The 15215-nt window shown below is 40.8% G+C and overlaps 2 protein-coding genes across 2 annotated transcripts in view; one reads left to right on the top strand and one right to left on the bottom strand.

Moving 5' to 3' along the window:
* Positions 1–425: 425 nt before the first annotated feature.
* HSF2BP (heat shock transcription factor 2 binding protein) lies at positions 426–10195 on the bottom strand. The gene is made up of 9 exons (XM_078857190.1): positions 10118–10195; positions 5947–5996; positions 4982–5123; positions 4024–4127; positions 3114–3263; positions 2002–2134; positions 1634–1757; positions 1432–1535; positions 426–649 (listed from the first exon to the last, which is right to left on the bottom strand). The coding sequence occupies exons 2-9, from the start codon at positions 5959–5961 to the stop codon at positions 438–440; spliced, it is 984 nt and encodes a 327-aa protein (XP_078713316.1). The 5' UTR covers positions 5962–5996; positions 10118–10195; the 3' UTR covers positions 426–437.
* A 26-nt stretch (positions 10196–10221) lies between these two features.
* XRCC1 (X-ray repair cross complementing 1) overlaps positions 10222–15215 on the top strand; it is a 31004-nt gene continuing 26010 nt past the window's right edge. Inside the window, exons 1-3 of the mRNA XM_078857189.1 lie at positions 10222–10626; positions 13303–13395; positions 14752–14856. Coding sequence (XP_078713315.1) covers positions 10576–10626; positions 13303–13395; positions 14752–14856 — 249 coding nt within the window. The 5' untranslated portion in view covers positions 10222–10575. The remainder of the gene's footprint in view (positions 10627–13302; positions 13396–14751; positions 14857–15215) is intronic.

The following is a 15215-nucleotide window of genomic DNA, read 5'->3' as shown; positions in this document are numbered from 1 at the left end:
AAACACCTCCAGCATTGGCGAAAAATGCAGATATTAATGTACAATGAATCAATACTGTACACAAAGTTTTTAAAATGTTATTTATTTTTTGCTCACATGACATCAGCAACATTGTTTTGAAATCTGGATTATAAACTCGTTTGAATTATTTAACTTCACAACATAATGCACAGGTTGCATTAACTTTGGCACCTGAACAGAAAAACATGTCATCCAAGTTTAATACCAATCCACTGCCAGTTCGTCAATTTTCCTCAGTTGCTGAACACAAAATGATGAATCAGCAATTCAGTTTTTTTTTCCTTTTGAACCGTTTTCAAAAACTTCTGTGTGCTTCAGACCTTGGCTTTATACTTTAAGACCATGCAGTTTATTTTCCCAACAAATAATCTAATAGTCAGATAACTGGATATTACTGTGGGCTCCTGAACAAAAGTCTAGGCCTTAATGTGGATGGCCTGGAGGTCTTCGTGGAGCTCCTTCGCGGCATCACGAAGCTCAACGTGCCGGTTGGCCAACAGGGACTGCAGGAAGTGCTCTGGCAAGCAGGCCCGCACACCATCTGCCACTTCCTGGCTGGTGCCGGGCTCTAGCAGCAGGGACTGGATGAGGCGCAGTGCCTGACAACGTAGCTCTGCATCCTGCTCACCTGATACAACAAGCAGTCATTGATCTGTTTAACACGTAGGCTTTCGTGACCAATATCCATAATAGAGGTGTTTTGGTTAGATCGCGTAAATAGAAATGTGTCGTTAAACCCGCCACCACCCGGCATAGCCAATTAGTAAGGTTTGTGATGTGAACAAAACATGCCAATTCGTTACTAGTTCAGCACACCCATGTTGGTGCGTAAACTCACACATTGTAGTACTAGAATTGTAGATGTTGTGGGTTTACTCTCCAACACACCGGTGTGCTGATCTAGTAACAAGATTGGCATGTTTTATTTCTGTCACAAACCTTACTAATTGGCTGTGTCGGGTGGTGGCGGGTTTAACGACAATATTTATATTTACGCGATCTAACCAAAAAACCTCGATTATGGAGATGGTTATTAATCTGTAAACAGTGATATGGAATTTAAGATTTCGTGTTTATATTGAAAAATATTCTACAGTACTTGTAAAATTATCCATACAGTAAAACCTTGGATTGCGAGTAATTTGGTCTGCGAGTGTTTTGCAAGACGAGCAAAATTTTTTAATAAATATTAATTTGATAAACGAGCGAGGTCTTGTAATGAGTAGTACGCATACGCTTTGTCTGCCGAGCGTCACGTGATCACAACTGATATACAAGTGCTTTGATATACGAGTGCTTTGGAATACAAACACGTTTCCGGAACGAATTATGCTCGTAATCCAAGGTTTTACTGTATATACTTTTTTAATTAAATGTCACCGTTAGAATATGCAGTTCCAACAGCAGTACCTTCTAAAAGCCAACACAGGAGTTTGACCATCCCTTGTTTTTCTGCCAGGTACTGGAGTCCACTAGTGTTGATGCTGACATTATACAGTGTCATTAAAATGAGGCTGAAACAAAACAAAAACATGCACAAATATAGCCGAGATGCTTTCCTCACGATTTTACAGCAAGTTCATTTAAATAAACTACACATTCTATGACGTACGTTTTGAATTTGATGCACTGGCCGGTTGAAAGCTCCATTAATATCTGCAGAAAGACATCCAAAATGGTCTTCCCTCCAGGCATGCTCATCAAGTATTCCCGACCGCAGGCAGTGGCTGCAATATCTGAGCACACACAGGGACATGCATTAGAAGTCTTGCTAACATGTTTATGGAGTCAAAATATTACTTTAAGTACTTGGGCATATACAGTTGTAACACGATACTGTAGTAACATTTTATGAAGGCAGATTTTTGTTGACTTTCCATCTGTAAAGTAGCAGGACTTAATATATAAAGTACAACTGTACAAAATGCAATAAACATTATGGTACAGTGAAGGGATTTTTTGGATTGGCTAATAGCTCACTTGTAACAATGCCAGCCATTGCCAACACAAACTGGCTTTCCTCTCCATCTTCAGTCTTAAAGTCGCCAGGCAATGATTTCACGTAGCTCTCCACTGTTTGGCTGGCGAGGGTGAAGAACTCTTTTACCTTGCACTGAATGACAGTTGCAGAAAGGTTAGTACGTTGAAAGCAAAGAACATTTACATGCTCATCACTGCAGTACTTAAGTTGGAATATCAATTCTGAATAAAACACTACACTGATGTGATAGGTGGTGTTTCATGGCCCATTGATAATTTATATTTGGTTTCATGGGAATTCACTCTTTATATAAGTCATAAATGCCCCATTTGAATGCCTATTAAACCGATATCAACATATAAAGAGTATTTTTGCCATCTCTATCAAAGCAACATTATAGTGTATTTTCAATAGAATAATGCTGTACATGCAGTCGGCACTTCAGATAATCTTACTGTATGTTTAGCAGGAATAAAAAATGTACATGAACTACGCATGGTATTTGAATGCCTAATATGCATATTCATCTTGCTGCACGCCTTGAGGTCACATGACAGATATAACCAAAACCAGCGACGTCAGGGAGCAGTCGTGATCTTCGGGACTGCTCGGGGGCATTCGGTAATGCATACCCCTCTAAGCTAGTATTTAATTGATTTTATAACAAAATATTTTAGCAAGATTCTCATTAAGAAGTTGAATTAGGTTTTTCTCTAACATTTTATCTTTTGTCTGATTTTTTTTCATTGTAAGATCAGATTTTTGTACATTAGTTCAGAGTAATATTGCTTATTAACATGCAAGGCTCTAGCTAATGCATGTTACATAAGATAGCATTGAAGATGGTGCGTAATTGTGCACTTTATTCAAATTACTCTAAAAGACAATGTTCAAAGTTGCAAACACATTTCTAGAGGAACGTGTACAGCTAATGCAGGGGTACATTTTTGTGCAAAAAAAACAATGATGCATAACCATTAGTTGAGCAATGCTTCAGGGAATTCAATATTCAGTGAAAAAAAACCCCGTATTACTAAATTGGGCGAAAACAAGCATATAGCACGCACCCATGTATGACAAGAACCAAAATAAATAGTGTAATGGAACACACCCCCACAAGGATTGACTGTACGCTGGCCTCGGAGCGAGAAACCCTCCAGAGAAGCGTGCACACGACCGCTCCCAGAGACGTGCAGAAATTCGCTTGCTGCTCCAGCTGCCGCTGTGCATCAGACAGCTGTCGCCGGGCCTGCAACTTGTCCTGAAGCACAGGAAACACTTAAGACAATATTGCGCATGCACACATGAAAGCCACCCTGAAGTAAAACAGTGAAATGTTATACTTTTCGTTCATTGGCATTGATTATGCTATCTGATGAGGTTTCAATTCCATGCAATGCTTCTCCAGTAAGAATGTATTTCAAATTTGGTGATCTTGTACGGTACTTATTATTGCATGTACTGTATTTAACATAGCCATGGCTGTAAGTTTCCACATCCAGTTTAGTCTAAAAGAGGGATTGTGGGACTTAACTGGTTTTTGCGCACAACTTTTAACTTAGTTTAAATGTTGAGTGTACATTGAAATGATGCAACTTTCATAGCATGAAAAGATGAAAGTTATCTGAAACACACTGACCAGGAACCTGTAGCCAGGAGTAGCAAACATTTTTTTCATAAGATTAACATCGCATGAAATTAGCCTGTCTGCCTGAATAATTTTCTGCACTCCCTTGGCTAACAAAAGCAGCTTATACATCTGAGAAAATACACGTCTTGAGGACTGTACATTTTTCTTATCAAATATCTGGTTAACTGTGCCAGATCTATTGACAACATTTATTTTGAACATTATATTTCTAGAAAGAAATCTAACCAAAGCAGGTGAAAATCCCTCGGAAGGATTTGTGTGAAACGGCAGATGCATAAATATATGTATATTCTTTTATAAGCCTAGATACACTGGAATTGACGTCTAAAGCGGCAACGTTGTAAAATCCAAGTCGAGCACACTAAATTACCTCCTTCTCCTTTTGACAGTCCCCTAATGCAATGTCCAACTTTGCTCGAAGGTGCTCACAATCCACACGCAGTTTCTCCACTTCCTTGTCTCTATCTTCCAAAACTATCAAAACAGCTCACAATGCAGTGCACGACATAAGGTAATTCAGCGGTTCAGATTAGACAACAATGTACTCGTTAAATAGTTTTTATTATAAGTTCATGACTTCGAAACATGCAAATTCAACTCGTTATTTTATAAAGGAGTTTTTTTGCGGGTAATTCTTACGCTACGGCAGAGTGCTTGTAAGCCTTAGAACACCACCTGCTTGGTGTTGTAATGTTATGAGCATTATGTGCGCATATCTATTTTCATAAATAATGTTCACGAGCTCTGCAGCTTCAAGTTTCCGGAATGTTGAGCTCTCTCTGTTTGCAGCCTACAAGGTGGTGATATAATCAACAAAAGTTAATGTAATATGCATCACATCATTGGAAGCTGTCATGCACCAGTTAAATGGATTTGCTTTGAAAAGGTTATGAAGGCAGCCAGTAGAGTATTTCAAAAAAGTTATTAATGTTTTGTTTCTGAAATAAACAAACCAAAAAAAAAATGCAGATTACAACGCATGCTTTCAGAATGTATGATATGCTGAATTATTCTGATTACTTTAAAATAACACTTTCATTTGACTGTATTGATCAACTGACAGAAGATATTGGATCCCACCAAAACCATTTTTGAAAACGAATAAGCTGCTGTATTAGGCTTACAGTACTTGGAGGTGCGTTTGTATTTATACACTAAAAAGGAAAAGCACAGAGAGTGATCCCTGCAACAGTGCTTGTGAATTCAACTCTGCGAAAATGGCTATTGTGCAGTCAGGTGTGGCAAAGAAGACCCTTGAGCGATTTAACAACAAGTGACAGCAGGGTTCAGGGCTTGCTTTTGAAGGTGGTGGATGGCTCGACGTGTACCCATCTCAAGGTGTCCCAGCTTGGTGGTGGCCTGCAGGATGTCACCATGCACCACCTTGGGCAGCAATGCTTTCAACTGCATGGTTTCTGCCACCAGCTTCTGCAGCTTCTGCTGTTGCACCTTGACGAATATCGTTGCCTGCTGTCGTGTGCACACACACATGCACAATAATGTGGCTCAATAAGCCCCCTGCCACGTTATACAGCGTGATCCAGATGTCTTGTGACCCCCCCCCCCCCCCCCAAATTAATTGACCCCGAACATTTTGGTTATCTTATAATGGTTACATTTCATTACAGACCGATTGGTATAACAAACATATTAAGTTTTAGAGTAATAAATGGGGGTCACAAGACCCTGTATATGATGGTACCGTATCTAAAAGAAAAAAATCGATGTATTTGTTTACACGCCTATGACGATCATCAAACCAACCCGGAATGTTTTATCATCATCTCGTGAAGATAAGCAGGGGCTAAGTCTATAATGCTTGTACAGGCGGTCACCCACAGATACAACAGTTGTTATAGACTGCTGGGGGGATATTGTTAGGCAAGCACGACTTCATTCACCAATCGATCCGAAAAGGACCAGGGCGATGAAGTATGGCCAAATAAACGAGCCCATACACAGGGCCTAGTTTTGTAAAAAAAAAACATCATTGTGTAGCGAACTACTTTTACGTAGAGCACTGTACCGTGTAAGAAAACAAACCCCCACCGGTGAATAGAAGATCCAACAATTTTGTTTTGTTTAAGAGATTTTAAAAGCCCAAGGAGTGATGGCGTTCCTGCGAGTTTGCCTCAGGGGTAAACAAGATAGTAAATCATCGCGAGTGCGAGATTAAATACGACACAACACATACATTCTGAAGCAGGTGACTTCATTTGCAGTTATAATTGCAAGTTAAACATTTGCACACACGCGGTTTATATCAAAAGCTCTTCGCTATTTGGCGTCTTACATGATGATGGGCCATGGAGCAGACACGAAGGCCCAGGTCCCCCTCACCGACTGCGCCATAAACAACAAAATAAAAACATAGCATTAGCACAGCAACAAGACAAGTCTTTAGTTTTTTCGGTAAAGTCTTGTAGGTTAAAAGAAAGTAAATTAATAAAAAAAAATTCATTTATTTTTACCTACGTGACTTTACCGAAAAAAAAAACAAAGAGTATGGATCCTAGCAGTCACGAAAACTTCAAATGTAGAATATTATGAGGGTGCCGAATGAGACGCTAATTGTATATCGATTTCTTTTCCCGCCAAAATATCGGTGGGGGGCATGAGGCAGTTGTAGGCCTCAGGCCACGTGCCACTTACAAGGCTCTGTCGGGGATTAAAGCAACGCACAAGTTGTGCGTAAACATCTACATTTACTTTACTCTACGGAGCAATTACAGCTGTGCAAAGATACACTTACCAATAGTGTGGAGAAGTATGGTCAAATGATCCCACACACGACACCTTCCCACAGTTGTCCAACCAATGGCGTAGTCTTTGGTTTCTTTCGGTAAAGTCACGGTTATTACTTATAACTACTTATAACTAAGTGACTTTACCGTAAGAACAATAGAGTATGGATCCCTGCAGTCACGAAAACTTTAAATCTAGATTAGATCCAACCAATGCGGTTTAACCCCAAGTGTGTGTTCTTGTACAGAAAGATTGAGTATGCAGGTCCATACGGCGTGGACAGCTGTTTAAATAGGGCAATATATATAATTATATATTTGATAAATATTTGTTTATATATTTGTTTATAAATATTTGCTTATGAATATGTATTTATAAATATTTGTATGTTTATACATATTTATTTATAAATATTTGTTTATAAATATTTGTTTGTGTTTCTCGCTTAAGATGGGATTTTGTAGGATGGACGTTGAGATTTATAAGGGCAACGTGGTGACCAATAAGGTCCTGAATTGCCGTCCATAAATGATGTCACGCACCTGGGGGGGGGGGGGGGGTTGAGAAATGTGACGTCAATCAAAATGCGCAACTTTAAATATATATAGACAACACGTTTTACTTAATTAAATAGACTTTTAATAAATGTTTTCTCCTACATCAGAGTGCAGCGGCACATTAAATACCGCACTACAATGACAATAGTTTAAAGCGATTTGAAGCATGTTTTAGGTTTTTTTTTGGGGGGGGGGGCAGAGCTTTGTGACGTCATATTTGAGGGGGGGGGTCTGACTTATTGTGACGCCGTGTGACGAGGGGGGGGGTCAAAATCGTCCAAAATCGCGTGACATCATTTATGGACGGCCCCTAAGGGGTTGACGGATATGCCTCCATTTGGTGGGTGGGGGGGCCCTCATCTAGCAGTGGATTGACAAGAAATGGACTGAGACTGCCACGTATGCCCTGTACTCTTGCGTTTGTATTGAGCCCTGTGTAGTAAGAAAGCAACGTGGCCAGTTTGCATCAGCACTTCAAAGGACAATTCTCCCTGAGGTTCTTTAAATATAGGAGCCAAGGGAATGGTGCCCTCCTCAAAGTTACTTTACGATGGGCCTTTAACTCTCCCACGGGGTACGTGGCAGTAACGATTCTGGCACAAGAATCTGTAGTGCTTGTCTAGCAAACAATAGTGATCTCACGCCGCCTACAGTCAGCATGAATACATTACCTGTACAGTACTTTGTAATCAAAATAAACAACGATTTATGTGTAGTTATTCCTCCTATAGCCCTCTAAAGTGCTGGTGTCAAGTCGCTATTGGTCAACCTCACGCCACCCACACTCAGACGTATTTGTGTCTGATGGTGCCATGCCCTTAAAAAAAGATATCTACCTTTATTTTGACATTTGATACTAAAACATGCATTCTCACGCAATGGAGTTACACTTTAAAAAATAAAGTACACTTCAAGATAAGTTACAAGAAAACTAACATGGTAAAATTTCCAGGGTCACTCCACAGACAATGTTAAGTTGAAAATGTAACCCCACTGATGCATGCCTGGACGGAGGATCACAGGATTTAAAGTTTTCGTGACTGCACGAATCCATACTCTTTGGTTCTTTCGGTAAAGTCACGTAGGTGAAAATAAAAATAATAATAAAAATAACTAAATTAAATCACGACGTTTCGGGCGCAACACAAACGTCCGTCATTAGGTGGCGACAACCACAGCGAAAACTTCAAATCTAGAATAATATTAAAGCTATCAACTCTTTTGGGGGTGCAGCAGTGGCGAATTGATTTGCACATTGCACTGCAGAACTATGACGCTTGGGACCTGAGCTTGGTTCCAGGAAACTGTAATACATTCCTGCGGAGGGAGCTGGTAGGAACGTTGGGTTGCTCGGTCAATGGCCAGTGTCAACGGCGGCGTGGTGTATTCCGCAAATATGTCCGACTGTGAGGGCGGGCACAAGCCGGCGTGAGTAGGTTAAACGTTGAGTTTTATAAGGGCACCACGGGGTGACTAGCCCCTCCCCACCCAGCTCCACCCCTCCCACCCCCCACCCAGCCCCACCCTCCCCTCCCCACCCAGCCCCTCCCCACCCTCCCCACCCAGCACCTCCCCACCCAGCCCCTCCCCACCCAGCCCCACCCCTCCCATCCCCCACCCAGCCCCACCCTCCCCACCCAGCCCCTCCCCACCCAGCCCCACCCCCCCCACCCCCCACCCAGCCCCACCCTCCCCACCCAGCCCCTCCCTACCCTCCCCTCTCTACCCAGCCCCTCCCATTTTTGGATGCACGACGGACGGACACATAATCCCCTGTGGGTTGGTGTAACCAGGTTCCTTCTAGTAAAACATAATCTAGATTTGAAGTTTTCGTGACTGCAGGGATCCATGCATAATTGGTGAGTGGCAAATGAACCAGTAATGGCGCTCAATCTGCTTTCGCAATATCTGATAAGGTATATAATACTTCAATCATCCAATGTATGTCATTAAAGGAGATATATGTGTAGAGATTTTATGTAGTTGAGGGGCTAAAACTAATTTATACAACTTTTTCATCTGACCTTTCATCTCGATATCTGGGGATTCGTTTTGCTTTCAAGGCAATTTGGAGGTACGTTTAACATTAGTTTTGTTTAACTAGACTAAAAAAAGTTATAGAATATAAATCACGAAGCATGCCTTTGGTGCCCAGTTTGGCTGGCTGCTGGCTTATTGCAGCATAATAAATTCAGAAGTTTGTCTTTTAAATGCCTGTTCTGGAAATTTAGAGTTTCTCAAACTCTGAAAGGCTTTGTATTGACAAAACTAAATAATGAAGTAAACTAAAATGTAAAAAAAAATGCTTTAAGAAAACTTTATATTGATGTGAACACCAGAAGAATTTGAATTCAGATAATGTATTATGACTGGTCCAAGCTTTTTACTGCTTAAACAAATGCTGCTGTAAAATATGAATTCAGAACAAGAGGCAACCCCACAGCATTAAACAGGCGACACTGCTGGTAAAGGACTCAACAGAAGCCGACATTTGCTGCTTTAAATAAAATCAGCTGGAAAACTAAGTTTTCTGAAGACTCATAAGCTGATGGATCTAAATGTAGCTTTGTGTTATTTAAGGCAGTGAAAGGCTCGTCTCTAATGCATGCTGTAAGTGAAGGCCTGCGATGTGCCCAGGGGATGGCAGTACAGAAGTGGGATGGCTTCATTTGTACAAAGTATTGGGGCGCTATCCCATCACCGCATGCAAAGGGATTTCTCCGGATAACTCTGGTTTGCTTACACATGTAAAACAATCACGTATGGTATTGGCCTATCAATATACGTCTTGAGACAGTGATGTTTTACATGGTTAAACAGAGGTCACCATTACAGCACTGTAGTGTATATTGCCAAATTACAGGATAATCTTGAAGAAGAAAAAAACGTCTGTTGAGTCAGTGAAGATATTCTGGTGATGATACACAGGTCATTACAAAATTATACAAATACTTTGGCCATCGAGTTTGAAGACTCGTTGAAGTTGTACTGGATCAAGTGCTCATCGCTCTTTCAACCCCAGTGTGCATTGTTGCTGCTGATGGACAATCAGGTCCTTGTTCGCTGCTGCTCAAGACATCGTTGGCGTCCTTCCACCCTCCACGTCTGGCGAGAGAGACAGAGAGGAGACCTCTCAGCTCGCATTGCAAGTGCGTTAGTTACCTTGTGTGTGTGACAAACGCCCTGAGGGCGTCTCCGCGCGATGGGAAGCGCGGCGCCCGCTTTGAGGCCGCCCCCGAGGCAGATCTGCACTTTGGAAGCTTCCATACGGGGCCTCGGTTGGCTTTGTACGAGGAGGCGCTGCTCTCAACCTCGTTTTCTTACCGAAGGGTTTTCCGCTCCCCCCACCCGATGTATTTCATCACTCGTTTAATCACACAGCTAATCACACGACTAATTAAACAACGCACACGATTATTTATAGTCGGGGCTCGTACGTTTTGACACGAGGAAGCGCGGACGCCTGGGCAGATTTGGGACTAGCCTGGTCGATTTGTGCTAGGCCCTGGTGACTTTTTTTTAAATGTGAAGAATATTTTTTGTTTCAACGAAAAAAAAGATTGTATTTTATATTAAGCGTATAGCGTCGTGGGGTTTTATTTTAAATACGAGTTGTTGAAATGACTGAAGTAACGCCCGTGAAAGTTATACATTGCAGCAGCCAAGACACGGTAAGGCGATTTTCTCAAAAGGGGGGGCTTCGCTCTGCACATGTGGCGATCCTGCACTACTGTACCGTGTAAACACGTGTGCTGCTCACAGCACGAACAACTGTTTACTCGTTATAACGCGTTGTTAAATCATTATGAGTATACTTTATAGCAAGTTCAGATGCAGAGTAAAACGCCATACACTGAGCAGTTACCCGGTATGTGCCTCCAAATCCGTTAGATTTTTTTTATAGAGACTAAGCATTTGTGCCTGGGTTGGTTTCTTTTGTTATGGGCTGTATGGTGGGCAGCAAACATTAATTGCAGCAACACCAATGGAGACTAGTCTCTAAGAAAAGCTGTCTCGGGTGTGGACCAATCAACTTCAAGGACAGTGCATATCATCAGAGTTTATTTTTGTTTGCATTTGACTGCTTGTGTTGTGGTTATTGCAAACATGATGCCTTGTATAAAGGTGTCAGTTTTTGTACCCGTTGAAAGGGTAAAAATTTATCACTATTAATTGCAGGACTTTTTTAAAGTCCTAACTGCCTTTAAAGCTAGCACTAACCAGCACGGTGAGGTATGGTCAAACGACCCGCACGGCGTGGGGAGCCCCTCATCCAGCAGTGGATTGGCAAAAGGAGCTGTACATGTACTGAGGCACAGTGATGGGTTGCTCAGGTGCAACAGAAATTAATCCCGATCGATGCAGCCCAATCAACCTCACCAACGTCAATGATCCTCGTGTGTCGATGAAATTGGTAACCACCTCGTGAGGCGCTGCTGCCATGGTATTGGGCCTGAATTGTTCTTCGGATAGACTGGTCCCTGTCACAATAACGCGGAGTTACTTCCCACTGACTTAAGCCTGCCGGCGGGATTGAGCGGTTCCCACGACTTATTTTGCAAGTTGTGAATGTGTCTGCTTTTGATAAAGATGTACAGGGCTATGAAGGTCCTATAGTGTTTTTGTCAATCGCATCAGCTCCTGCTTGCACATTCAGATGCGTGGTGTTACAGGCAGCTGGGGTGCTACATTATGGGCAGTTAGAGGGGCAGTGCATCAAAATCTATGCTGCCACGTGAGCACGAACAGACGTGGTGAAGTATGGTCAACGACCCCCCACGATCCGCATGGCGTGGGGAGGGAGGCCCTCATCCAGCAGTGGATTGACAAAAAAAATCTGTATTTGCACAGTATAATGAAATCTATCAATTACTTGCTAACTTTGTTTAGTCGTGTGTATGTTTTAAAAAATAGTTATTAAACGAATATCGTGTCGAGCTTTCACGGAGGTACTCTTACGTGTTAAAATATGACACAAAACACGGCATTGTGGGGATGACATACTGTATATTGCATCGGCCCACTGGGAAATTAAAGTGGGATATGAGGTGCAATTTGATCACCGATCTTGCTCCGAAAGCAGATGGTGATGTACGGCAGTAGAGATCATGAATGGCAGAACACTGATATGCAGTCACGGGTTTTTATATTCTAAAAGATTACAATTTTGCTGGAAATCAAAGCTTTCGAAAATAGTGCCTTTTTAAGGATAACTTTTGTTCAGTTAGAGTAGATGATTCTTGAGCGTATTTTACATTACAATAGCATCATATTAAATGGATCTACGAACTCTTACTCTCCCTGTAACATTCTTTGTATTGAGGTACATGTCCCTTTACAAGAGCTAAAACTTGCCTCCAATAAAGACAATTGCCACGTTTGCTGCAGAATTAGATGGTTTTCGAAGACCCAAGTCGCTTTCAAATGCACCAAATCTCGTCAGCTTTAGGAAACTGCGGTTGAGCCTGGTTAGAACTTCGATGAGCCTGGATGACCACCACCAGCGCTTGTCAGGTGCTGTAGTCATGGGGCACCGACGAAGTGTCCAGGAAATTGCAGTGCTGTCCCCATCCCTTTGAGTGCCTGGAATATAAAATGTGTAACAGGGTATGTTTCCACAGGCCAAGCAATGCGTGGCAGTCTCAAAATAGTCGCACTAAATAATTTTCCATCGCAGAGTGTGCATTCTCAAAAGTTTGCTGTCTTTGAGTCTGAAATTAAAATTTTTTTGGCTTAAAGCTTTCGTGACTGCAGGAATTCATATTCTTTGGGTCTTTCGGTAAAGTAGCGTAGATAGGTTCAAATAAATAACAAAAATACAAAAAACTACGACGTCATCTGATGACGACCGCTTGTGTTGCGATCGAAACGTCGTATTTTTTTTGTTATTTCTTTAAACCTATCTTCGTAACTTTACCGAAAAACCCAAAGAATATTAATAATGTTTTGTTCGGATCACACGCGCCCGTTTCTGTTGATGACAGAGCTGTAATAAAAAAAACAAGGAGTAATGCCTGCACGAATGCACTTGAAAAGGACAGTCACACGTTAAAACGTGCATGCAATAATGGGGATCATAGTTATTGTACCAGAACCACCCACCCGTTTCAGTTCTTGGCAGATGGTAGAGCACTAAAAATGTTCGGTCAATAGGTGGTAGTAGTACATCAACGGGGAGGCTTTTTTTTACCACTGCGTATCATTTCCTGTCCAGCTTAAAAATGTAAGTTTTGTCGGTTGTGTATACCAGTTAATAAAAAATCCTTGTCATTTAAATGTACATGTTTACAATGGTATTTCACACATTGTGATGGAAGTTGAGTGATGGTTCTTATTTTTGTACTTAGGTTGCCACTGCTGAGAACCTCCTTAATACGGATGCAGACAAACCGTGGAAAAGTAAAAGCTATGGAGAAAAGCAAATCATTGTAACACTACAGGTACATTTACACTTTTAGTGGGACGTGCATTTCATGGGGGGTGGATCTTTGGCACAGTGATTGGTGCACTGATTCCTAGCCTTGGCTAACAGCAGTATCGAGTGATATGTGAACTGGTCTCGTAGTCCACCCCTCTCACCTACCCGCACTGATCAATATGCTGATGTATGGTCAAACAACCCTCTTATAAAGCACGGGGAGGTCTTCAACAGTGAGTTGACATGGCTGTATATGAGTGCATACATAACATGATCTTGAATGTCTATTGACAGTGAAATTGTCAAAATTTAAGTTACTAAATCGGTATTAAGGTCTGATTTTTTAAAATAAATATCTAACATTGATGGGCTATAATCTTGATATAAACAAAGAGAAAATATCGTAATTTTATTTCATTTTGTGACACTTGCTTACTTTCGTAAGAATTAAATTATACCTCTACTTGAGTTACCTAGTTTAAGGACTGCATATACAGGAATTCCTCGAAGTAACGGGTTACATTCCTGAGACCTGTTTGTAAGTCAATGTGTTCATTTCTTGGAACTAAATATTTAATTGTACAAATGGTCAGTGTTAATAAATGTTTTATGGTTCAACAAAAAAGGGAAGCATTGGTTAACTCATAAATAAGAAACATTGTACATTTGCATGTTATGCTGTAATAATAATGTACAGTGAATAAAACAAAATAAAGTCGGATGGTTCACTGTCATGCATCGCGCGGGATGCTGGGGATCATTACATATCGTGGGGGATCGCTCCACCAAACAAAATAGTTCCGTGGTTCTGTTCATAAGGACGTTCACAAGTTGGCTGGTTAAATATAATATCTTATGGTTGTGTGTTTCTAAGTGTTGATGCTCGTAAGTCAGACGTTTGTGTCTTGGGGACTGCCTGTAGTTGCACATACAGAGCTAGTTGTGGCATCTTTTTAAAACACTTACAAAACAAGAATAAATAGCCATTAAAACCAACGCATTGTATAGTGGCTATATGAATCTGTGTTGCAAAAGTATTTTTGGGAACCTCTTTGGTATGATGTTGTGAAATGATTTGGTTATGTTTGGCTTTTTTATTTTGCTAATGAAAATCACTAAATAACTGTGTATCCTTATATTTAAATATACACTTATAAATGCAGTAAAGACTGATGTACATTACCACTACAGATACATATAATTGGAGTAAGATACATTAACATTGTCACTCAAAGCTATTTTACTTCAATTTGGTTAAATTAGTTGAATATGCATTTTTGAGAAAAATACTTTATACTCGTATACCTAATGTCTTTTGATTTGTATTGACGTAAACATATTTTCATCTCTTTGCACACTTCATAAAAAAATATTAAAGTTTGAAAATCCAGAGCAAATACATGCTGTGGAAATTCAAAACAATGGGTCTGCCTTTGTGGAAGTGCTGGGTGGCAACGTCAAGTCCTTTGACCAAGATTATGAGGTGAGAGTTATATATTTTTGTTGTATAAATGTTAACATTTTGCCTTTTTCTTTCATATTGTCAACGGAAGAGCAATTATTTGAGATTCAATTCTGATTGATTTAACTATTCAGTTTTGTGAATTGCCAATATGCTACCTTCAAATGTACATTTGGGGCAGTGCGAAAGTTCTGTGGTCCATGGTTTGGTGTTCGTGGCAGCAGTCATACAGGAGATTATTTTATTTTTCACTTATGCATCTTCAGTAGTTTGTGTGGATCTTATTAAGTGCTGCCCATTGTTTCTGTGGACAATTGCAGCCGGGCAGTGTTAACACGTGTAATTAAATATACTTTAAAGTGTTGTGTGCATTGAAAATA

This window comes from Lampetra fluviatilis, chromosome 5 (genome assembly GCF_964198595.1).
Source record: "Lampetra fluviatilis chromosome 5, kcLamFluv1.1, whole genome shotgun sequence".
NCBI classification, from domain to species: Eukaryota; Metazoa; Chordata; class Hyperoartia; order Petromyzontiformes; family Petromyzontidae; genus Lampetra; species Lampetra fluviatilis.
This window is presented reverse-complemented; position numbering and strand designations above follow the sequence as displayed.